The following is a 25165-nucleotide window of genomic DNA, read 5'->3' as shown; positions in this document are numbered from 1 at the left end:
TAGTTGAAACAAGACAAAGACTGATCTGGCATAGATAATCTCAGGAAAATATTTGTAGATGTTGTGCTGTTTTCAGCATAATTGGGGTAGGATATGAATGTCTCATAACTGGCTGCAGAAAGGACTCAACTGAGCATACTTCAAGAAAAATAAAAACCCTGTATCCCCTCTTAGAACTCCAACCTTCACCCATCACACAGAGATACTTACCTTGTTATATTCTTTGCTAGCTTCTCCTTGTAAACTCTTACCATCTTGTGACATTAAACTTGATTGTGCTTACGTCTTCTCTTTCCATCCATTTTAAATAGATCTGACATATGTTTTTAAAAGACTTTTAAAAATTTTTGTTTATTTCCCAGAGAGAGAGAGGACACACAAACAGGGGGAACACCAGGCAGAGGGAGAAGGAGGCTGCCCCCTGAGCAAGGAGCCCAATACTGGACTCAATCCCAGGACCCTGGGATCATGACCTGAGACGAAGGCACATGCTTAACCGACTGAGCCACCTAGGTGTCCCAGATCTGACAAATATTAACCTATATTTTTACTAAGAAATATATATATATATACACACACACACACATATATAAAGATTGATTTTATTTATTTATTTACTTAAATAGAGAAAGAGAGCACAAGCAGATGGAGGGGCAGAGGGAGAGAGAGAGAGAGAGAGAGAGAGAATCCTAAGCAGACCTTGTGCTGGGTGTAGAGCCTGACATGGGGCTTGATCCCACAACCCTGAGATCAAGACCTGAGCCAGAATCAAGAGTCGGACATTTAACTGACTGAGCCACTCAGCTGCCCCTATTTTATTCCATATTTCAACAAGGAAGAGTATTGTTTATGGGACTAAATGGGGTTGTTATGTCTGATATGATAGGAACTCATTTATCTATTATATCCATAGCCTAATTTTGTTTTTCATGAGTATACCAGTATTTTGTAATTTAGGTATCTTGATTTCAGATGACACATTAAAGAGAAATATTCAATGCTTTGAAACGGGTTTTGCCAACTTTATGAGAACAACTCATGCACTAACAGCAAGAAAGGCACATTTATACTACAATTGTCATAATCTATGTCATCATATCCACCCATAGTTCTTTTTTTAAAAAAAAATTTATTTAAATTTAATTTATTTAACATACTGTATTATTAGTTTCAGAGGTAGTATTCAGTGATTCATCAGTTGTATACAACGGCCAGTGCTCATTACTTCAAGCACCCTCCTTAGCCCATCACCCAATTACCTGATTCCCCTACCCAACTCCCCTCCAACAACCCTGTTTGTTCCCTATAGTTAAGAGTCTCTTGTGGTTTGCCTCCCTCTCTGTTCTCCTCTTATTTTATTTTTCCTACCCTTCCCCATGTTCATGTTTTGTTTCTTAATTCCACATATGAATGCAGTCATATGGTATTTATCTTTCTCTAACTTATTTCGCTTAGCGTAATACCCTCTAGTTCCATCCACCTTGTTGGAAATGGCAAGATTTCATTCTTTACGATGGCTGAGGAATACTCTATTGTATAAATATACCACATCTTCTTCATACATTCATCTGTCGATGGACATCTGCGCTCTTTCCATATTTTAGCTATTGTGGCCATTGCTGCTATAAACACTTGGGTGAAGGTGCCTCTTCGAATCATTGTTTGTATCCTTTGGATAAATACTTAGTAGTACAGTTGCTGGGTTGTCGAGTGGCTCTATTTTTAATTTCTTGAGGAACCTCCATACTGTTTTCCAGAGTGGCTGCACCAGCTTGTATTCCCACCAACAGTGTAAGGGGGTTCCCCTTCCTTCACATTCTCACCAACATCTCTTGTTTCCTTAGTTGTTGATTTTAGCTATTCTGAACAATGTGAGGTGGTATCTCGTTGTGGTTTTGATTTGTATTTCCCTGATGCCAAGTGATGTTGAGAATTTTTTCATATGTTTGTTGGCCATTTGTGTATCTTCTTTGCAGAAATGTCTGTTCATGTCTTCTGCCCATTTCTTTTTTCTTTTCTTTTTCTTTTTTTTTTTTTAAATCCCTGTAATACCACTCTCTTCTGCCCATTTCTTTACAGATTTTTTATTTTTTGGGTGTTGAGTTTGATAAATTCTTAAAGATTTTAGATACTAGCCCTTTATCTGATAAGACACTGGCAAATATCGTCTTCCATTCTGTCAGTTATCTTTTGGTTTTGTTGACTGTTTCCTTTGTGGTGCAGAAGCTTTTTATCTTGGTGAAGTCCCAATAGTTCATTTTTGCTTTTGTTTCCCTTTCCTTTGATGACTTGTCTAGCGGGAAGATGCTGTGGCAAAGGTAAAAAAGGTTGCTGCCCTTGTTCTCCTCTAGGATTTTGGTGGATTCCTGTCTCACATTTAGGTCGTTCATCCATTTGAGTTTATTTTTGTATATTGTTTAAGAAAATGGTCCAGTTTCATTCCTCTGCATGTGGCTGTCCAGTTTTCCTAACACCATTTGTTGAAGAGACTGTTCTTTTTTCTATTGGATATTCTTTCCTGCTTTGTTGAAGATTAGTTGACCATAGAGTTGAGGGTCCATTTCTGGGTTCTCTATTCTGTTCCATTGATCTGTGTGTCCTTTTTTGTCCCAATACCGTAGTGTCTTGATGATTACAGCTTTCAGTATACCTTGAAGTCTGAAATTATGACGCCACCAGCTTTGGTTTTCTTTTTCAACTTTCCTTTGGCTATTTGCAGGCAGCTTCCCTATTTTGATGCTTGGGACCTCTCCCACCCTTGGGCACCCCCGTTGTTTTTGTGACCCCAGGGATCCTGAGCCCACGCGGTCCCATCTGGGATTCTTCCCCACTCGCACCCTGAGCACTTTTAAGGCCAACTTCTGAATGTTTTGATTTTGCACTCCGCTGCTTATAACACTTTCCAGGAGTCTGCTTACGGAGGCTCCCTCCTTCCCAGTTTATCTTCCAATAAATGGCCTCGGATTCACATCTCTGTACCTCATACCTTGCAAAATGTGGTTGCTTTTTTGTTTGTAGAACTGCAGCATTCATGTAGAACTGAAAATATCTGTTTTGCAGTGCCAACAAATTGGACAACCTAGAAGAAATGGAGAAATTCCTAGAAACATAAAAGCTTGATAACTGAATCTGGAAGAAATAAGAAAATGTGAACAGACTGATTGCAAGCGATAAAATTGAATCAGTAATAAAAAAATCTCTCACCACCACCAAGTCCAGGACCAGATGGTTTCTCAGGCAAATTCTATCAAACATTTAAAGAAAAGTTAATAACTATACTTTTCAAACTATTCCAAAAAATAGATGAGGAAGAAAAGCTTCCAGATTCATTCTGTGAGGATAGCATTACTCTGATTCCCAAACCAGGTAGATATTACCAAAAAAAAAAAAAAAAAAAAAACTACATCCCAGTATCTCTGATGGGCATAGATGCAAAAATTCTCAACAAAATATTAACAAGCCAAATCAGATAATACATTAAAAAATTCATTCACCATGATCAAATGGGATTCATTCCTGAAATGCAGAGTGGCTCAGTATTCACAAACCAGTGAATGTGATACATTACATTAATAACAAAAAGGGTAAAAACCATATCCTCTCCACAAATGCAGAAAAAGCATTTGACAAAGTACAACATCCAGTCATGATAAAAACCCCAAGAAAAGTAGGCTTAGAAGGAACGTATTTCAACAAAATAAAGCCCATATATGAATAACCCACAGCTAACGTCATACTCAGTGGTGAAAACTGAGGCCCTTGAGATTCTAAGATAAACAGGACAAGAATGTCCACTCTCACCACTCTTATTCTACATAGTATTGGAAGTCCTAGCCAGAACAGTTAGTCAAGAAAAAGAAATAAAAGGCATACATATTGGTAAAGAAGTAAAACTTTTCAATATTTGCAGATGACATGATTCTATACATAGAAAACCCTAAAGACCACCCAAAACTACCAGAACTGATAAGTGAACTCAATAAAGTCCTAGAATAAAAAATTAGTGTACGGAAATCTGTTGCATGTCTTTACACTGATAATGGAGCAGCAGAAAGAAATTAAGAAAACAGTCCCATTTACAGTTGAACCACAAAAAGTGAAATAACATGGAATAAACTTAACCAGGTGGTGAGACACCTATACTCAGAAAACGAATATTAAAGAAATTGAAGGTAACAAACATATGGAAAGATAGTCTATGCTCTTGGATTGGAGGAAGTAATATTGTTAAAATGTCCTTATTACCCAAAGCAATTTGCAGGTTTAATGCAGTTTCTATCAAAATACCAGCAACATTTTTCACGGAACTGGAACAAATAATCCTGAAATTTGTATGGAATCACAGAAGACTCAACATAGCCAAAGTAATCTTGAAAAGGAAGAACAAAGCCAGAGGTATCAGAATCCCGGATTTCAGGGTATACTATAAAGCTGTAGTAATCAAAACAGTATGGTACTGGGACAAAAATAGATGCATAGATTAATGCAACAAATAGAGTCCAGAAATAAACCTATGCTTATATGGTCAGTTAATCTATGACAAAGGACGAAAGGATGTACAATGGGGCAAAAAATTCTTTTTAACAGATGGTGTTGGGAAAAGTGTACAGCTACATGCAAAAAAATGAAACTGGACCACTTCCTTACACCATACACATAAATAAACTCAAATGGGTTAAAGACCTAAATATGAGACCTGAATCTATAAAATTCCTAGAAGAAAATATCGGCAGTAATTTCTTTGACCTTGGCTATAGGAACACTTACTAGATATGTCTACTCTGGCAAGGGAAACAAAAGCAAAACTAAACTATTGGGACTACACCGAAATAAAAAGTGCTTGCACAGCAAAGGAAACCATCGACAAAATAAAAAGAACCTACTGAATGGGAGAAGGTATTTGCAAATGATATGTCTTAACTAGTGGTCAATATCCAAAATTATAAAAAAATTTATACAGCTGCACTCCAAAGGAACAAATAATCCAATTAAAAATGGGCAGAGGACCTGAATAGACATTTTTCTTAAAAAGACATACAGCCAACAAACACACGAAAAGATGCTCAATCAACATCACTAATTATCAGGACAGTGCAAGTGAAAACCACAATAAGATATTATTTTATACCTGTCAAAATGGCTAAAACAAAAAGTACAAGAAAAAACAAGTGTTGGCAAGGATGTGGAGAAAAATGAACCACCATGCACTGTTGGTGGGAATATAATTGGTATAGCCACTGTGGAAAACAGTATGGAGTTTCCTCAAAAAATTAGAACTACCATATGATTCAGTAATTCCACTTCTACGTATTTGCCCAAAGAAAACGAAAACACTAATTTGAAAAGATATGTACACCCTTATGTTTACTGCAGCGTCATTTATAATAGCCAAGATATGGAAGCAATCTTAGTGTCCATTGATAGATGAATGGATGAAAAGGATGTGGTACACACACACACACACACACGCACACACACGCACACACACACACAGAGATAGGCACGCACACAATATTTCCCAGCCATAAAGAAGAGTGAGATCTTGCCATTTGCAACAAGATGGATGGATCTAGGGTATAACGCTATGTGAAATACAAAGAAAATCAAATACTGTATGATTTCAGTCATGTAGTATTTATGAAACAAAACAAGTGAGCAAAGAATGGTGAAGAAATAAGATAAAAAAAGACTCAAAAGCAGAGAACAAACTGGTGGTTGCCAGAGGGGGGTTGGTTTGCATCAGGAGTATGAAATAGATATAGGGGATTAAGTGTACACTTATCTTGATGAGCACTAAGAAATGTATAGAATTGTTGAATCATTATATTTTACATCTGAAACTAATATAACATTCAGTTAATTTTACTTGAATTAAGAAGAAAAGAAAATATGTATTTTCCAAAGCCCTGGTAACACTAAGACTTACAATTTTATAACAGTATTTATAATTTTTAAAGACAAAAATGGTGGCATTTTGAATTCTCAGGAATTTGTTTCTTTGATTAGAAGTAACTCAGTTTAAAATTTTTTCTGAATTATTTATTGTCCATTTACATTTCCTTTAAAAGTTTTTAAAAATTCATTTATGTCTATAATGCAGAAACAATAAAAATTTTAGGGATTGTTTTTGGTATTGCTGAAGTGATTGAGAAGTACAAATTAGCTAAGAAAATTCTGAAAATGAGTAATGAGAGGCTCACTCTACTAATTGGTAGACTGTATCATGAAGCTACAGAAAATATTAATGTATGTCACTGGTTCAACAACCAGTAGGTGGATCAGTTGAACAAAAGCAGACCTAAGTTTATATAAGATTTAATTTAAAAATTATGTTCTACCTGTCCTTTCTCTTCATAATTGACAACTGATTAACAACTTGAAAAAAAATCTGTTACATCATACCACACCCCATGTCTAGATGTGGTAAATTATTAAATAATAATATAATAAAACAATTAGAAAAAATGTAGATGAAATACTGTTGGATTTGAGAATTCTAAAACTATAAAAGCAAACTTAAATATTTTACTTGTTTAAATACTGTGCATACTTAGCATTTTACCATATTATTATATTTCCTGTTTAGTGCTTCTAATGTTTAATGTCAATTTGATATTAATATTGCCACTTCAGCATTTCTATTTTTGTTTATATTTTGATCTCCATCTTTATTTTCTTTTTATAAACCACGTTTTATTTTTATCTAAACAATACATGTACATGATTTAAAAAAAATAAAATAATTGTGCTAATTGAATAGGATGATCAGGAAGTAGCATATAACATTTAAAGCCTTAGTAAGATATATGTGAAATAGAGGTTGGGAGATAACCTCCTAAAAATCTGGGGGCCAGTGGCTATCTCACTAAAATATCTGGCCATTCAGTGGTCCTGGGCATGTCATCTTGTGAAGAAGGATGATGTTTTCTGGAATGTAAAGATGATGAAGGTTTCTCTGGATTGTTGTGGTGGACAGACTCAAATGTGGCTCCTCATGACTCCTACTTCCTGGTATTCATGCTCTTGACCCCTTCCTTTGAGTGAGACCTGTGACTTGCTTCTGACCATCAGTGTAGCCACGATGGTGTAGGGCAATTCTGTGATTACTTTATGTTATGTAAGATGCTTTCTTGCTAGCACACTTGCTCTAAGGTTTTTTCCTTGTTGGTTTGACAAAGTAAGTGATGTTGGGGAAGACTGTGTGGCAAGGAATTGCTCATATCTTCTTGGACTGGAGAGTTGTCTCCAGCCTCTTGCTAGCAGGAGGTCAGGGACCTCAGTTCTACAACCAGTCACAAGGAAATAAATTCTTCCAACAACGTAAGTAAGCTTGGAAGTGGGTTCTTTTCCATTCGAGCTTCCAAATAAGAATGTAGAGCAGTAAACACCTTGATTGCAGTCAGGTGAGACCCTAAACAGATTTAGGTGAGCTGTGCCTAGACTCCTGACTCACAGAAATTGTGAGATAATAGATGCCAAGACAACTACATTATGGCAGAGAGCAGGAGCATTAACATAGTGCAGAAGCAACAGTGGGAAGGTATCCTTATTTGTAATCCTTATACGTTATACGCAATAACAACTTACTCAGGCCCTTTTTATTTGGAGAAAAAGGCATTAGCTTGGTCAGTAGCTGCATATCAAGTGCTAGGAATTGCAATTAAAGCGAAAGTCACCACCTGATTAAGTTTGTGATAATCCATAGTTGTTCTCTAGGATCGATCTTTTATGTAGGCCAAACTGGTAAGTTTAATGGGGATGTAATAGTTTTTACCACCACTGCTTTTTTGAAGTCTGATTAAACTCTGCACCTACTCCAGGGATATAACATTGCTTCTAGTTTATTGTTTTAATAAGGAGAGGAAATTCCATGAACTTTAGACATTCCTACCATTATGCCCCTTACCTCCTGGGTCAGAAAGTCCAAATGGGGTTCTTCCAGTTGCCAAGTATGTCTTTTTCAAGTGTATATTTAGGAAATAACCACAGAGTGGGTCCCTGGTCTATTTATGTTCACTCTCAGTTAAACTTGATCTACAACCCCATGTGTCACCTGACCACCATAAGTCCCTAATTTAACTGGTGGACCACAGTAGCATTTTGGGTACCCAGAAATTAAGGTCAGTTCAGAGATGGTGTCTATTTATACATGAAATGTCTAGATAATTCCTTTTCACAGTGCATCATACCTCTAATTAATAGCTGCAAATCTTTGATGAAGGATTAGAGGATGTGTGGTGTGTGCTTGTAATGGTTATCAAGGTTTTTCTTCAAGGGACCTACCCAGTCTCCATGTCCTTTAATGTTCTCTGGGTCTGTGAACTAACTCAGGATTGTCAACTAGTGAAGACTGTAACTCTTCACTGTGTTGGTTGATTTAAGTTAGACTTCAGGCTACCAGATCTAGAGTTTTTTCTGTTGTGTAAATCAAACTGTATTATGGGAGACTTCGACCTATTTTGTTCCAAGTGGTACTCTAATCATTATCTATTGCCAAAGATCTCTGTAGGGCAAGACATTCTGATTACCAGTACATCCCTGCTGCCCTTAACAGATAATGTTCCCACCTTAACTTTAATGATTAGATGTGGCCACGTGGGTTGTGTTGCCTTGGATGCCATCATCTCCCTTGAAACCCAGGAGGTTTTCTTAATGGCCACATACCCTATACTCATCCCTGGCTTACATAGGACACTAATCACAGACCATTATAAGGATGTAGATCCTCCCTTTACCAGTGTGGTTCTCATTGCTTTCTGGGCCCTCTTATAGAACACAGTGGAGGAGGAGTAGGGGTATGAAAATCTTACATGAAAAATCCAGTTCTATATCCTTAAATCATTGGATTCTTTACTCCCTCCATATCAATGCCCGGGAAGCTTGGTCATCTCAACCTTTATTTATTTAAGATTTTATTTATTTGTCAGAGAGGCAGAGAGAGAGAGCAAGCACAAGCAGGGGGAGCGGCAGGCAGAGGGAGAAGCAGACTCCCCACATAGCAAGGAGCCTGATGTGGGACTCGATTCCAGGACTCTGGAATCATGACCTGAGCCGAAGGCAGACATTTAACTGACTGAGCCACTCAGATGTCCTGGTCATCTCTGTCTTTAAAGGCAACTCTTAGCTCACCAACCAGATAAGGTATTACCGTCATTTATAGCTACATGGTCTAAGACGTTAAATCTGGAGTCTCCAGTAAGTGCACACCTATCCATTAGTTTGGCCTGACGTAGCATTATATTTCATCCCCCTTGGTCAGTTGCTTCTAGAATCCACTCTCACATGTGGCCCTTGAGTTTCTCTTGGGTATGTAAGTTCTTTTCTGGTGGGTCACTGTGTGTACTTGTCTACTGGAGCATATTGTGATTTGACCCTGCATTGGAGTTTATCTTTGTGTATGGTGTGAAAGAGTGGTTAAGTTTCAATCTTCTGCATATATCCGTCCAGTTTTCCCAGCACCGTTTATTGAAGAGACTTTTTTCCACTGGGTGTTTTTTCCTGCTTTGTCAAAGATTAGTTGCCCAAAGAGCCAAGGGTCCATTTCTGGGTTCTCTATTCTGTTTCATTGGTCTATGTGTCTGTTTTTGTGTCAGTACCATGCCATCTTTGTGATCACAGCTTTGTAGTAGAGCTTGAAATCCGGCAACGTGATGCCCCCAGCTTTGTTTTTCCTTTTCAACAATTCCTTGGCGATTTGGGGCCTTTTCTGGTTCCACACAAATTTAAGGGCTATTTGTTCCAGTTCTTTGAAAAATTTCATTGGTATTTTGATCGGGATAGCGTTGAAAGTGTAGATTGCTCTGGGTAGCATGGACATTTTAACTGTGTTAATTCTTCCGATCCATGAGCATGGAATATTTTTCATCTTTTTGTGTCTTCTTCAATGTCTTTCAAGAGTGATTTGTAGTTTCTAGAATATAGATCCTTTATGTCTCCGGTTAAGTTAATTCCAAGGTAGCGTATGGTTTTTGGTGCTATTGTAAATGGGATGGATTTCCTAATTTCTCTTTCTTCAGTCTCATTATTCGTGTATAGAAATGCAACTGATTTCTGAGCATTGATTTTGTATCCCGCCACATTACTGAATTGCTCTATAACTTCTAATAGTTTGGGCGTGGATTCTTTTGGGTTTTCCATATAGAGTATCATGTCATCTGCGAAGAGAGACATTTTGACTTCTTCTCTGCCGATTTGGATACCTTTGATCCCTTTTTGTCGTCTGATTGCTGTTGCAAGGACTTCTAGTACTATGTTGAATAATAATGGCGAGAGTGGGCATCCTTGTCGTGTTCCTGATCTTAAGGGAAAGGTTTCCAGCTTTTCCCCATTGAGAATGATATTTGCTGTAGGTTTTTCATAGATGGTTTTTATGAGATTGAGGAATGTACCCTCTATCCCTACACTCTGAAGGGTTTTAATCAGGAAAGGATGCTGTATTTTGTCAAATGCTTTTTCTGCATCTGTTGAGAGGATCATATGGTTCTTGACTCTTTTCCTGTTGATATGATCTATCACACTGATTGATTTGCGAATGTTGAACCACGCTTGCATCCCAGGGATGAATCCCACTTGGTCATGATGGATAATCCTTTTAATGTAAAGACATTTCTTAAGGGAAGAAAGATTTGGATGTGCTGGTCCTCTTCCTCAGACTTGGGTTTGGACCTCGTTGGAGAAGGAGGGTTTGCAGCCTGTTGAATGACAGGTTCACTGGATTGCCTTAGCCAGAGCTGGTTCACATTTGCTAGGCAGCTGGAAACAACATTCTGAGATATAGTCGTGTTGGCAATGGTAGACAGTATTACACTGGAAGATGAGGCATTGCTCTCAGATGGGACTTGGAGCATGCCAGTGTCTGTGTTGCATCAAGAGGGTAATGACCAATCCCAGGCTGGGGCTCAAGAATACCAAAGAACTGCACACTCTTAGCATGAGAATGAGATAGACCACCACTGACGGACTATTCAGCAAAAGTAAAAAACAAAACTCTAACATATCAAAACCAGGAAGAGAAGTTCCCCTTCTCCCTGAGTGTCCTTCCAGAGCCCTGTGCTAATAAAGCTAATAAATGTTTACTTTGAAGGAGAAGTGCTTGTAAAGTTAGTCCGTTATTATAGAGCAGACAACTTGTGGGGTAACTTTGGTGCTGAGGCACAATAAATTGGTAATTGTTGTGCAGAGGTTTTCCTCAAATGTCTGGTGTTTGAAACTATTTGCTTATCTTAAGAGAAAGGCATTGAATGCAGATGGATGCTCTGTATGTGGAAGTAGAGTTTGTATATGTTGTGTTTAATTATTGGTGCTGATATTTATAAGGTTTTCTCTTTTTCCTTGAAATTCATGAATTTTCCCTGGCTATGCTTGTATGTATCATTTTCCCATTAATTCTGACAGGAACTAGATAAGCTATATTTATGTTCAGATTTAACTCTTTTATTGATCAGCTAGATTTTCTTCTTAAAATGTTAGCTTATTTGTGTTTCTTACATCTGCCAGGTATTTTACCCCTTTACTTATAAATTCCGTTTGTATATTTTTCTTTTATCTTGAGATTTTTTCCCTGCACTGAACTTCCAGGACATTAATTTTCCATAGTGATTATTCTTTCGTTGAACCAGTAAGTATTTAAATTTGAAAGTTTTTTTTCTTTTTTAAACTTCGAAAATGTCCTTTCCATTCTTTAAATTTTCCATCTGTTTCAAATATACCCATCTTGGCTGATGAGTGAGTCTTTTAGGCATATTATTTTGCTTTGATTTCTTAAGGCTTTTTTCAATTTGGATGGTCAAGTCAAATTATTAGGATCCCTCCTTTGGCACAAATTCACGTATAATAGATGTTGTCATGGTTTCCATTCCTGTGAGTATCACATAACCAAGAGTTCTGTTAATTGGATAGTACTTTTCCAGCCTTAGGAATAGGAGGCAACTCAACTTATCCTGGTCGTCCCCTGCAGTTCCTCTGAGGCCAAGAATTTATAGCAGGCCTTCCTAGGACCACATGCCTCAGCGCTTCTACTATTCTAAAGAAGATTAAGTAATCTCTGAAGTCTCCAGTTTTTGAAGGAAGAAGTAGCAGTTTTTCTAGGCTTTTGTTTTTGGTTTTTTGGCTGGCATCTACCCGTTTCATGCTTAGCTCAGAAAAGTTCTTAATTTTGTGCTATTTCTTTTCTCTAACAACACCTGCAAGAATCCTTAACCTCGCTTACATCTTGCAGTCTTTGCTACCTTGCTTGCTCTAGCAGTTGTTTTGTCCTGAATGGAAATGTGATGGCCAATATATCAGGAATTCATATTCAGGTTGTCATCTGCAAAATTCCTCAGATGAGAACTTCTGCAAGATAAATATCACAAATGCAAAGACATGTTATGAACCAGAGAGAAATATTAGAAACGCTTGACATTAAGAGGAATGATATTTAAAGTGTCATTTTAATTTTTCTGTACCATTTTATTTAGACATCACTATTACCTTATTCAGGCTTTTATACTTGTTGGTAGTGTCTTTCTGTTTCAAAAGCAGTTAACACAAGACAAAAGAGAAAACTAAGATTAGTGTCAAGTGAAATTATGAAATAACACTGTGTATGGGACATTGTGTTTATTTGTCTGAAAAATGGCATTGAAATGATATTGTAATCTGTGATTCCATTCCTAACTATGGAATGAAATCTGGCCTGTCATTGAAGGGTCACACCATTTAAGCTGAAAAATAAATTTCTCTGAATTTATGCAATAATATAGTTGCGTAGTAAAAGGGCAGTGATGGGATCACATTGGCCAAAACTGCTGTTAGTTAATATAGTAGGAATAGGAGTAGCAGTGAAAGAACTAGCATTACATGTGTAGGATCAACCAGTTTTTTCCCTTGAAGTGTTAAGTTAGAAAAAAAATCTTTGGAGGCCTCTGAAAACCAGGAACATTTTAGCTTTTACATGAGGGTAAAATAACAGTCTAGTCTCATGGCGTAATAAACAACTCTCAGTCTATCTTTGTAGTATTTACATTCATGGAAAATGTATATGATATTGCTAAAAGCTACATGGAAAAGAATAATCTAAATATTAATTATTATACAGTCATTCTCAATATGGAAGAGGGAGGGCCCTTCATTGAAGATTTCTAGTTAGGGTCTTTAGTTTACAACATAGTGTGTTATCTTTGCCATCTGCTTGTCTTCCTCTGAAGCAAATGAATCTACTCTTCAAGTAACACTACAGAATACTAATTCTCTATGTCCTTGTCTGCCTAACCAAGGTCTTATCAAATGGCCTGCTGAAAGAAGTATATTTATCTACTAGAGTTTGAAGAATATGCACTCAGTGTACTGTGTAGAGATCCAGATTGAATTGATTGAGCTTTCTTTTATTTTTTTATTTTTTTAAAGATTTTATTTATTTATTTGACAGAGATAGCCAGCGAGAGAGGGAACACAAGCAGGGGGAGTGGGAGAGGAAGAAGCAGGCTCATAACGGAGGAGCCTGATGTGGGGCTCGATCCCAGAACGCGGGGATCACGCCCTGAGCCGAAGGCAGGCGCTTAACCGCTGCGCCACCCAGGCGCCCCAATTGAGCTTTCTTTTAGGTTTAGCTTTTAAAAAGCTTAGAATATTTAAAACTCATTTTTAGTTACAACATTGACTATTTTGTGTCACATATTTATATTTTCTCTTTGAACCTTGACTTTTTTTGTTGTTTTTGCTTTAGTTTTTCTTTCCCAATTTTTAAAATATTATTTTTCTAAATACCTCAAATTCTAAATACTTCCTCTATTATAATATGATAAAATTGTTAGAACAAATGCAGTGATTTTTCTCATTTTACTGTAAACTGATTCAAATGCTGCATATAATTTTCTTGTTGAGGATCTGTGGCTAAGTTTTTGGAGATGTTCTTTGTAGTAAAGTCTTAGATTTAAATGTTTTGAAATGAATTGAAGGCAAGCCTATCAGTGTCACAGTTTGAATTTTTCATACTTTTTTCCATGATATTATTTATTTTAAAGGTAGAATCATATTATACATATTTCTTTTTTTACTTAGTATGTTGTAAACAACCTTTTATATCATTAGTGTTAACATACAGATATAGCTCATTTGTATTAATAGTTATATTTCATTTGTATATATACACACCCACACACACCCACACCATAATTTAGTGAAACATTGCTTTGCAGACATTTAGATTGCTTAGCTTTTTTCTCCAGTAAACAGTATTACAATATTCATGCAGGTGATCATTTTTTCTATGAAGGAAGAAGTCTGCATATAAATAGTTGTAGCCAGAGGGATAGCTTTTGGCAGACATGACTGGCGGCTTAACAAAAATTAATTTTTCCCTTTTCATAGTGGAGAAAGTTCAAGGAGGGTACTGGCAAATGGAGACTCCGTGTCTCCACTCCCCTTGTATTGAGATGTGGCTAGTTAACAAGTTCTTGTCAATGAAGTATTACCCAAAGTAATAATGTATGACTACCAAGCCTGAATTGTAAAAATCTGCCGTGCTTTTTTGTGTTTTCCTCTTTATCAGCTGGATATTGATTACTCAGGGTCAACCTTGGAAGCCTCTTATAGAGGATCAAAGAGCTTCTGTCAGCTTGGGTCCCAGAATGATTATGTGACTTTAACTCATTATTCAGATATTCAAAAACTGTGATCTTCTCTTTGAGAGATTGTAGGTATGTTATCAGAAGTGTTCTTTGTGGGGTGCTTGGATGGCTGGCTCAGTCAGTAGAGCATGTGAATCTTGATCTCGGGGGTGTAAGTTCGAGCCCTGCGTTGGGTGTAGATTACTTAAAAAATGAAAAAAGAAAAGAAAAGGAAGTGTTCTTACTGGTAATCTTAAAATTTTACTACTTATCTTTCCCTACTCCCTAAATGAGGACAACTCATACTCAAATGTAATAGGAGTTTCTTAAGGTGGAAGCTTAAATCATTGTATTAGATCTTTCTTTTGTAAATATTTAAAGCTACATATTTCTGTGTAAACACTGTTTTAGCTGCATTCTACAGATTTTGATAATGTGTTTTCTTCATCATGTGTATCTTCATGATGAATTTACTGCTTTATTACTATAAAATCTTTCTGTTAATATTTGTAATACTCCTTGTCTTGATTTCCACTTTTGTTTAATATAGTCATAACAGCTTTATTATAAAGTTTGAGTGATACATGTTATCTGTGCTTCTATATGTAAAGTGTCTCTTGTAGGTATCATGGGATTGGGTCTTTTTATCCAGTCTGGATGGTCTTTGTCTTTCAAGAGGAATGTTTAGTCCATTTGCTAGGTTTTGTTTCAGTTTTCTTAATCCGAAAAGTTTTTGTTTTGCTTTTATTTGAAGGATATTTTTTGCTGGGTAAAAAATTCTGCATTTTTTCTTTTTTCCCTCATTTTTATTGAGATACAGTTGACATATAACATTGTGTAAGTTTAAAGTGTATAAATTTGATTTGATGTTGTTTGTATATTGCAGAATTATTACTACTTTAGCATTAGCTAATATCCCATCCCCTTGTATTATTTCCATTTGTTTTTTGTGGTGAGAACATTTAAGATTATAGAATACAGTATTATTAGCTATAATCATCATTCTATACATTAGCCCCAGAACTTGGTAATCTTATAGTTGGAAGTTTTTAATCCTTTGACCTATTCCTTCCCATTTCCCCTATCTCACAGGCCCTGGTAACCACCACTCTATGTCTGTTTCCCTGAGTTTGGCTTTTTTTTTCTTTTTTTTTTGATTCCCTATATAAGTAAAATCATACAGTATATTTTTTCTTTGTCTGACTTACTTCACCTAACTTTATGACTTGAAGTTTCATCCAGGTTGTTACAAGTGACAGAATTTCCTTCTTTCTCTTGGCTGAAAAGTAGTCCAGTGTATAGATACCACGTTTTCCTCATTCATTCATTGATGGGCATTTAGATTGTTTCGGTATTTTGGCCATTGTGAAAAATGATGCAGTGAACGTGAGAGTGCAGATATCTCTACAAGATCCCCCCACTTTTATATTTATGTTTTTGATGTCACATTTACTTTTTTCTATTGTGTATTCATTAAATTTAAAGCTATAGCTATTTTTAATATTTTTGTCCTTTAACCTTTATACTGAAGTAGTTAACACACTACCATATTATAATATTAGGGGTTCTGAATCTGACTGTATGCTTACCTTTACAGTTGTTGTATATTGTCATTTTTCTTTTTTTTTTTAAGATTTTGTTTATTTGGGAGACAGAGTGAGTGGGAGGTAGAGAGAGAGAAAGAACAAGCAGCGGTGGGGGGGAAGAGAGGCAGAGGGAGAAGCAGACTCCCCACTGAGCAGGGAGTCTTATGTGGGGCTCAATCCCAGGACTCCAGGATCATGACCTGAGCCGAAGGCAGATGCTTAACCAACTGAACCACCCAGGTATTCTCTATTTTGTCATGTTTTCCTGTTACTAATTAGCATCCTTTTGTTTCAGCTGGAAGATCTCTTTTCAGCATTTCTTGTAATGCAGGTGATGAATTTCCTCAACTTTTGTTTAGGGAAAGTCTTTATTTCACTTTCAGTTTTGAAGGACAGCATTACTAGGTAAAGTATTCTTGATTGATAGTTTCTTTCTATTAGCACTTTGAATTTATCTTTCCATTTTCTCCTGGCCTGCAAGGTATCTGTATCTTGTTTTGATATCAGGGTGATGCTTGCCTCAAAAAGTGAGTTTGGTAGAGTTCCCTCCTCTTCTATGAGAAAGGATTTGTATTAATTTTAATTTGAATGTTTGGTAGAATTCACCAGTATAGCTGATGTGTCCTGTACTGTTGTTCGTTAGTAGGCTTTTCATAACTTAGTCTCCTTACTAGTAAGTGTTCAGGTTTTCTATTAGATAATGGTTCGGTCTTGGGAGGTTTTATTTTTTAAGAATTTATCCATTTCTTCTAAGTTGTCCAATTTCTTAGCGTATGATTATTCATGGTAATATCTTATGATCCTTTCTGTTTCTGTGATATTAGTCATAACATCTCTTATGTCTGATTTTGAGTCATCTTTCTTCTAGATAAGTCTAAAGGTTTATCAGTTTTGTTTATCTTTTCAAAGAAGCAGCTCTTAGTTTCGTTGATCTTTTCTATTATCTTTTTAGTTTCTATTTCACTTATTTCTACTCTCTCATCTTTGTTATTTCCTTCTAACTTTGGGCTTTATTCTTTTTTTTTCCCCCCAGTTCCTTTAGGTATACAGTTAGGTTGTTTATTTGAGGTTTTTATGGTTTCTTGATGTAAGTATTTATCACTGTGTTTCTCTCTTAGAACTCCTTTTGCTCCATCCCGTAAAGTTTGGTTGGTTAAATTTCTACTTTCCTGTGTTTCAAGGGAAGAAGAAGAGAATAGAGAACTACAAAGATAGCCAAGAAATAATTAACAAAATGGCATTAAGTACATACTTATCATTAATTACTTTAAATGTAAATGGACTAAATTTGCAAATCAGAAGACATGGAGTGGCTGAATGGACAACAAAAAGAAGATCCATCTACTGGTGAGAGACTCACCTTAGGTATAAGGACTCACATGGCCTTAAATCAAAGGGATGGAAAAAGGTATCCCTTGCAAATAGAAACTGTAAGAAAGCTGAAATAGCTATATTTATACCAGCCAAAATAGATTTTAAAAACAAGGATTGTAATATGAGACAACAAATTACATAATTATAAAGGGGTCAATCCAATAAGAAGATACTGCATTTGTAAATATTTATGCACCCAACATAGGAGCACCTAAATATGTAAAGAAAATATTAAGAGACCGAAAGGGAGAAATGTACAGCAATACAATAATAGTGGGGGACTTTAATACCCCATTTACATCAATTCATAGATAATTTATACAGAGTCAATAAGGAAACCTTAAATGACAGGTTAGACCAAATAGTCCTAACAGATATTTGCAGGACATCGCATCCAAAAGAACAGAATACATATTCTCCTCAAGTTCACATGGAACTATTTTCCAAGATAGATCATATGTTAGGCCAGAAAACAAGTCTTAATGATGATCAAAATCATATCAAGCATTCTTATTTTAGATCCACAGTAGTATAAAACTAGAAATTAATTACATGAAGAAAACTGGAAAATCCATAAATGTGTGGTGATTAAACAACATTCTGTTGAACAATCAGTGTGTCAAGAGGAATTTAAAAAAACACTTGATCCATTATTTTTTAAAATAAGCTTTTAGCATTTTCTTCTCATTTTCCTTTGGGACTCCAATGGTTTTGTATATGTTATTTCTTTTGTCAGTATGCCATAATTCCCATAAGCTTTCTTCATTCCTGTCACTCTTCTTTTTGCTCCTATATTTAGATAATTTCATTTGATCTGTGTTCTAGCTTATTGATTCTCCCTTCAGCTTATTCAAGTTCATTGTTTAAACTCTTATTTAATTCTTCATTATAGTCATTGTATTCTTTAGCTCCAAAATTTCTGTTGTTCTTTCTTATGTTTTCTTTCTTTGTTGAGCTTCTCAGTTTGTTCTTATATATTTTTTCTGATATCTTTATCTGTATTCTCTTGTAGCTCTCTGGCTAGCTGTATAATTTTTTTTTAATATTGAATGCTTAACGAGTTTGCATGTCATCCTTGCATGGGGGCCATGCTAATCTCTGTAGGATTTCAATTTAGTATATGTGCTGCAGAAGCAAGCACAGAAAACTATTTTGAATTCTTTGTCCAACGGTTTTTGAATCTGGATTTCTTTGGACTGGTTACTAGAGGTATACAGCATTTCTTTTGTAGAGATGTATTTGCTTGATTCTTCATAATCCTGAAGCTATGTTTTCACACCTGTGCGTGAAGAAGCAGTTACCTCTTCATAAGGGGAGGCTTTCACCTGTGTGTGCGGGCACATTTAATCATACAGTGACCCTTGGTCTACTAGTGTAGGGTGAGAAATGTGGCATGTGGTGGCACTGGGTCCAGGAAATCATGATGTCTTTTTGGTTCAGGCCACCTTGTTCTAATGCATGGACAGACAGGTGGTTTTTAGTGGGCACTGTGGGTTTGGGTACTAAGCAACACCTCTAGGTTTGGTATCTAGGGACCAAGGCAGACAGTGGTCTTGGCCAGATCTGGTGGTGTGCACACACTCAGCTGTGGTGGGTAGCTGCAGTTGTCTATGCAGTGGAAGAGACCTAGTTCAGACACAGTTATAGTAATGAGTATCAGTGCAGGTAGCAAGGGCTAGAGCCAAATATGGGCTCACCGGTAGCTCTAGAGGACCTGGCTGTCAGTGTGCTCTCTTGTGGTTGCATACGTCCTCCAGGCATGCACACTGCTGCGGTGGAGGCCATGGATGGGTCTTGGGGTAGAGGAGGGGGTTGTGGGCGCACAGCCTAGAGAACCCTAGGTACAGGTGGGAATGGTGGTACCAGACAGTGACAGAAGGCAGGGCCTGATCTGGACCTACCAGCAGCTACAGGGTTTCTTGGCTTTTTTGGTACACTCACCAGTGGCCGCATATTTCCCTAGCCTGTGCATGCATGCTGCAGTGGAGGCCAGTGATGACTGTTAGGCCAATGGTGCACAGCTAGAGGGGCTGTGAGTGTGGGCACAGTGTTCAGTGATGGAGAAGTGGCGCTAGGCTGGTGTCTTATTTTTTTTTATTTTAATATTTTAAAGATTTTATTCATTTATTTGACAGAGATAGAGACAGCCAGCGAGAGAGAGAACACAAGCAGGGGGAGTGGGAGAGGAAGAAGCAGGCTCATAGCAGAGGAGCCTGATGTGGGGCTCGATCCCAGAACGCGGGGATCACGCCCTGAGCCGAAGGCAGACGCTTAACCGCTGTGCCACCCAGGCGCCCCTAGGCTGGTGTCTTATACTACCTAGCTGTAGAAGCTTAAGTTGGCTGCTTATGTGGCTTCTTGGCTCCCGTGGGGCTGCAAAGGGGTTCAGGTGACTGGCGTCTTATACTTTTGCAGCCATAGAGATCCCGCATGGCTGTGGGGCAGAGCTGGTGGTGGCAAGAGATACCTGTGGGGAGAAAGCTGGCAAAATCTGTGGGAGTCCACAGTGGCTGTGCTAACCTTTGGCTTTGTCAGTGGCAAAACATGCTGAGTTTGTCTGCAGAGTAGCTTTCTGTGAACCATGATTGCTCCTGGTGCTTGTCTGCTATTAATAACCTTCTGCTTTTATTCCTTGTTCCTAGCTAGCTCCGAACATATATGGGTTGCTGATCTAGATGGGGTGGAATCAAAGCTGAACTTCTGCACAGGGCCCTGCAAGGCTGGGGGAGCTGGTTGCTCACCACGCTCTTTTTTTTCCTAGCAAGTGGAACTCTTTAGCTGTGAAGTTCCTTCTGAGCACTGTAAACTGGTGTTAGTTTGGGGGATGGGATTATGCATGCAAACTGAAGTTGCCTTCCTTCTCATGCGATGATTCTCACTTTTCTTGTTGTTAAAATGTCCTAAGTGGACTCCTGGAGTTGTTGTTCGTGGATTGCTGTCCAGTTGTTGATCTTTGTGGGATCACAGGGAAGCTGGGTTTTTTCACCAACTGATGGGCAGTTTTTTTTCTTTCAGTACTTTAAATATGTCTTTTCATTATCCCTTGGCTTTCATTCTTTTTGATGAGATGTGTACCATATTTCTTATCCTTTGGTCCCCTGTATGTACCGTATGGCTACTTAAAAATACTTTTTCTAGTGAAGGTTCCCCACAATTTAATTTTCATGTGCCTCATGTAGTTTTCTGTTTTATCCTGTCCCCTAGGCCAAGCCAAGGCCTTACATATTATGAAATACTGTATAATCCACTCACCTGTGCCCATACTTGGCACTGCCTCTAATAACCACCAATGTCTGCCAATTCAAGAAGGATTTATCTGTCTGGAGTTCAGTTCTTTAGATTCTTTGGCTTTTACCCCTCTCTGATAACTTTTAAAAGGTATGACTTTGTTTCCTTTCAGATGAATAAACAATTATACCAGAATCATTTATTAAATTAACCACTCCTTTTCCTCAAAAATTGAAGTGCTCCTTTGTCACAGCTTAAGTTCTGTATATACCTGGATTTATTTCTGCACTCTATTTTCTTATATTTTCTAGTCCTACAGTATTTTTGATCTGTTTTATTTTCATGTATTTGTGTTAAATTTTAATATTTATAATGCTCAAGTCCCTGTTCACTAGTTTTATTCAAAATGTTTTTGGTCTCCTCACGTGTAACTGGTGGGATTATACATTGATACTGTCACTTTGGGAATTAAAATTTGTTCACCATCTTCAGAGTATTTTCACAATTATGGGCCCTATGTAGAAGTGGAGAAATGGCTTCCTCTTTAGCTTTGTGCCATACTTCCTTACCTTGGTCAGAAAGCTTTTCTGCTTAGGCTGTGAGTCTTAAAATCACTTGACCTGCTTTATCCACTGTCCTTACCACCATTCTTACCCAGCATGTCCTTGACACATTATTCAGCAGAGCTGAACCTTGAACAGATATCATGGCATCCTTTTTCTTTTTACCCTCTTCTACAACTGTAATATTCTTTCTAATTTTCTGTTTACTTTTAAAGTAAAACCTTCCAGACACTAATGTGATGAGACAGAGAAATAGAGTGTTACATACATCAGCAATTTAAAAAAAAGTCCCCTTTTTCACATGGAAGAAGGAAATGTGGTTGCTCTTCAATAGAAGAGGTCATTAAAGAAGGCATATGCTCAATCAGAATGGTTAAATTAATAGGACTGATGATACTTAGTATCGGCGAGGATGTGGAACACCCAATCTCATAAATTGCTGATGGAAGTATAACTTAGTACACTTGTTTTGGAAGATTATATGGCATTGTCTACTAACCATCGACACACATGTATTCTGTGTGTTAGTAAGTTTGCTACTGGGTATATATAGAACAGAAAAAAGTTTATGTCCATCAAAATATGTGACAGTCATGCTTATGGCAGTTTTATTCGTGATAGCCTTAAAATGGAAACAGTGGTTATCCTTAAATAGTAAAATGGATAATTATGGTATATTAATACAATGTGATGCTACTCAGCAATGCAAAAAGAGGAAGGACTGATACACATAACAACTGATAACAACTTTGATTAAAAGAAGTCAGAACAGGGGTACCTGGGTGGCTCAGTTGTTAAGCATCTGCCTTTGGCTCAGGGCGTGATCCCAGGGTCCTGGGATCGAGCCCCACATTGGGCTCCCTGCTCTGCTGGGAGCCTGCTTCTTCCTCTCCCACTCTGCCTGCTTGTGTTCCCTCTCTCACTGGCTGTCTCTCTCTCTCTGTCAAATAAATAAATAAAATCTTAAAAAAAAGTCAGAACATAAAAGATGATACTATTTATATGAATTGAAAAACATGTCCACTGTTATGGAATAATAGTTAAACCCTTTGAGCTGGGGATGGTTTTTGACCGGAAGGGAGCATCTAGGAGCCGTTTCAGTTTTGGAAATGTCTTATATTTTCATCTTGGTTAGGATTACACAGGTGTATGTATTTATAAAATTTCATCTGGGTGTAACTTAAGTTTCATACGTCTTACTGTATATGTATATTGTATTTACATATAAAAGTAAAAATTTATTTTAAAAGTGTTTAAAAATTATTGTCATACATTTTCTCTGATACCCTACCCCCACCCAAGGAACCTCAAACAATATTGCCTACAAGTATGCTGTATGGACTCACATTAAATTTGCCTAACAGTTTGGAAAGACTTTATTGATAGAGCTTTAAGGCTTTTTTATTTTTTTAAACTCTGTATATGAACTTATTTAGGTGATTTTCTATATCCTCTGAATTTTTATAACTTTCCGCAATAACATTTATACTTTTCTTGAATTTATTCTCAGGTAATTGTAGTTGTGAACAGGCTGCTCATCCATTTATGTTTCTTGTATATTGCTAATATCCAAAAGTTATTTTGTACATTTCTCTTTTGTCACCTGTCTTGTCAAATTTTTTCCATTATGAATCTTTTGAGTCACTTTAGTAGAGACTGTTAGGTATTTTTTCAGCTGTTGGAAAGGGAGAATTTTCTTTGTTACTATTTTACTCATTTTGCCTTAATTAAAAACTTAGAGCATCCTTACCGTGTTCCTTTTTGAATTGAAATGTCTTGAACATTTAAAAAATATATCTTAATCTTTGTCTTTACCTTGTTTATATTTCATCTAACTAGTTTTTCTAGGAGTTGTTTATTAAGCTTGGCTGCACAATTCTATCAGGTATGATTCTGAGATCTAGTAATATGACCATTTAATTTCTCTACTTCATTCATAAATTGAATTTGATTTCCTAATCTTGACTTATTTTTGCATTCCTGACAAAAATGCATTTGGTTATATATGGTGGGTACTATTTTTATGCACTACTAACGGAATAGGTTTTTTGATACTTCGAAACTTTCTATGTTAAGTGTAATTAGTTTAGCTTTTGTGTTACTTTCACCGTGCGGTTTGAATATTGGTATCTATAGTTGCTTAATAATTATTGGACCGTTCAGATTTTTATTGTGGTCTAAACAAATTTTTGAAACCTAGTAACTCATCTTTTAATTACTTTTAAAAATAAAGGACTCTTTAGTTTTATTTGGCTACAGAGAAATGATTTCTTTAAGTAGACACAGATAAAATCAAACTTAAAAAAATTTATTTGCTGTAATATCAATTATTTTGACATTTTCATTTTTATATATATTTTTTTCTACAGTCCGTGGTGGATGACTGGATTGAATCATATAAACAAGACAGGGACATCGCACTTCTGGATTTAATCAACTTTTTTATCCAGTGTTCAGGATGTCGAGGTACGTAATGTTGGGATAAATAATTACATCGAGTCTGTCAGTCCAACAGTGTCAAATTTACTTCGCCTTTCTTTAGTTATATATAATCCATCCTAGAACTATGTGCTAATCTTTTTCTGGTAAGGAAAATTATTATTATTTAAGGATATTTCATCTTGTTTTGTTCAGTTTTGCTATGAAATAAAGATTTCTAAAATTTTATGAAATTTTGAAGGAAATCTAAGGTTTGTTTAATGAATTTATGAATTGACTTTTTAGATCATAAGCTTTTATAATTAATACTTACTGATATTATTTGTACTTATGCTCCATATTAGGAATTTTGCAAGTTGCTAACATTCAGTATTTTATATCCTTGTCAGTATTTTGGTCCTCATTGTACAGATGAAGTACTTGAAGCTTTAATAATTTGCTTTAGGAAACATAAGTACCAGAATCTGATTTCTTAAGTTTATCATCCATTGGAAATATGTAGACAGTTTTTTAAAATAAAATGTAATTTTATTTTTATCATATTAATAGGTAATTGATAGAATTGATAGATATTTTTCTTCCTAGGAATAAATCTTTTTTTTTTTTTTTTTTTTTTTTTTTTTTTTAGGAATAGATAAATCTTAACAGGTTCTAATGTGTTACATGGGGGAGATCAGTTGGTAAATCAGCATTCTTTGCTTTTCAGCACATAGAGTACAGTGATCTTTTATTGAGATCACTAATACAGTTGATTTCTCGAAGCCTTTCTTATTTCTGTTTGTCACTCACAGTGTTGACATAAGTAGTTTATCAAATATTTACAGAGCACCTGCCTTGTACTAAGCACTCACACATGTTATCAAGACAGTCTCTGCAGTATTAGAGTATGTGTAATTTTCAAAGGAGGCTTTATTAGAAGGAGCAGAGAGGGAAATATACCAATAGTTAAGTAAAAAGTACTCATCAGTGTCATCTCAATAACAATGCTTACAATTTAATGACAATTTAATATGTGTTATGCTTTGTATTTTATATGCATTTGCTCATTTAATATATTGGTTAATAGTCAGATCAGGCAGTTGTGATTTTTATAGATCAAGAAGCTGAGAATAAAGGCTGAGGTAAGTTTTGGACATCATACAGTTAGTTAAAGTGCCAAACTCAAGATTCAGAGTCAGGCTTGTCTCAGTCAGGATACTATGGTAATAACAAAGAGGGGCTTCTGATGTAGCCCAGGCTTTGTTATCTCTATGTATGTGTAAATGTTGGGATATTTGTAAGAAAGCACATGTCAGAGGAAGAAACTCTGTGGTGAGACTGAGGCTGAGGAAAAGAAAGTTAAAGGGGACAAGGAAGACGGAAGTTAACAGATGATGTATAAATACCT

The 25165-nt window shown here is 36.4% G+C and overlaps 1 protein-coding gene and 1 non-coding gene across 4 annotated transcripts in view; one reads left to right on the top strand and one right to left on the bottom strand.

Annotated features, from left to right (window-relative positions):
* The window catches only part of STAG1 (STAG1 cohesin complex component), a 418952-nt gene that overhangs the window by 167265 nt on the left and 226522 nt on the right, over nt 1-25165 (top strand). For 2 of the 3 annotated variants that reach the window (XM_045791826.2, XM_045791827.2), the window contains one exon: nt 23709-23805. The exons of the other annotated variant lie outside the window; for it this stretch is intronic. In XM_045791826.2, the coding sequence (XP_045647782.1) occupies nt 23709-23805 (97 nt within the window). The remainder of the gene's footprint in view (nt 1-23708; nt 23806-25165) is intronic. 3 annotated transcript variants of the gene reach the window in all.
* LOC123788502 (U6 spliceosomal RNA) lies at nt 18587-18689 on the bottom strand. Its single transcript, XR_006778519.1, has one exon. It is a non-coding gene; the product is annotated as a U6 spliceosomal RNA (small nuclear RNA).

Source organism: Ursus americanus, chromosome 20 (assembly GCF_024610735.1).
Source record: "Ursus americanus isolate L20-20 chromosome 20, mUrsAme1.1.p, whole genome shotgun sequence".
NCBI classification, from domain to species: domain Eukaryota; kingdom Metazoa; phylum Chordata; class Mammalia; order Carnivora; family Ursidae; genus Ursus; species Ursus americanus.
This window is presented reverse-complemented; position numbering and strand designations above follow the sequence as displayed.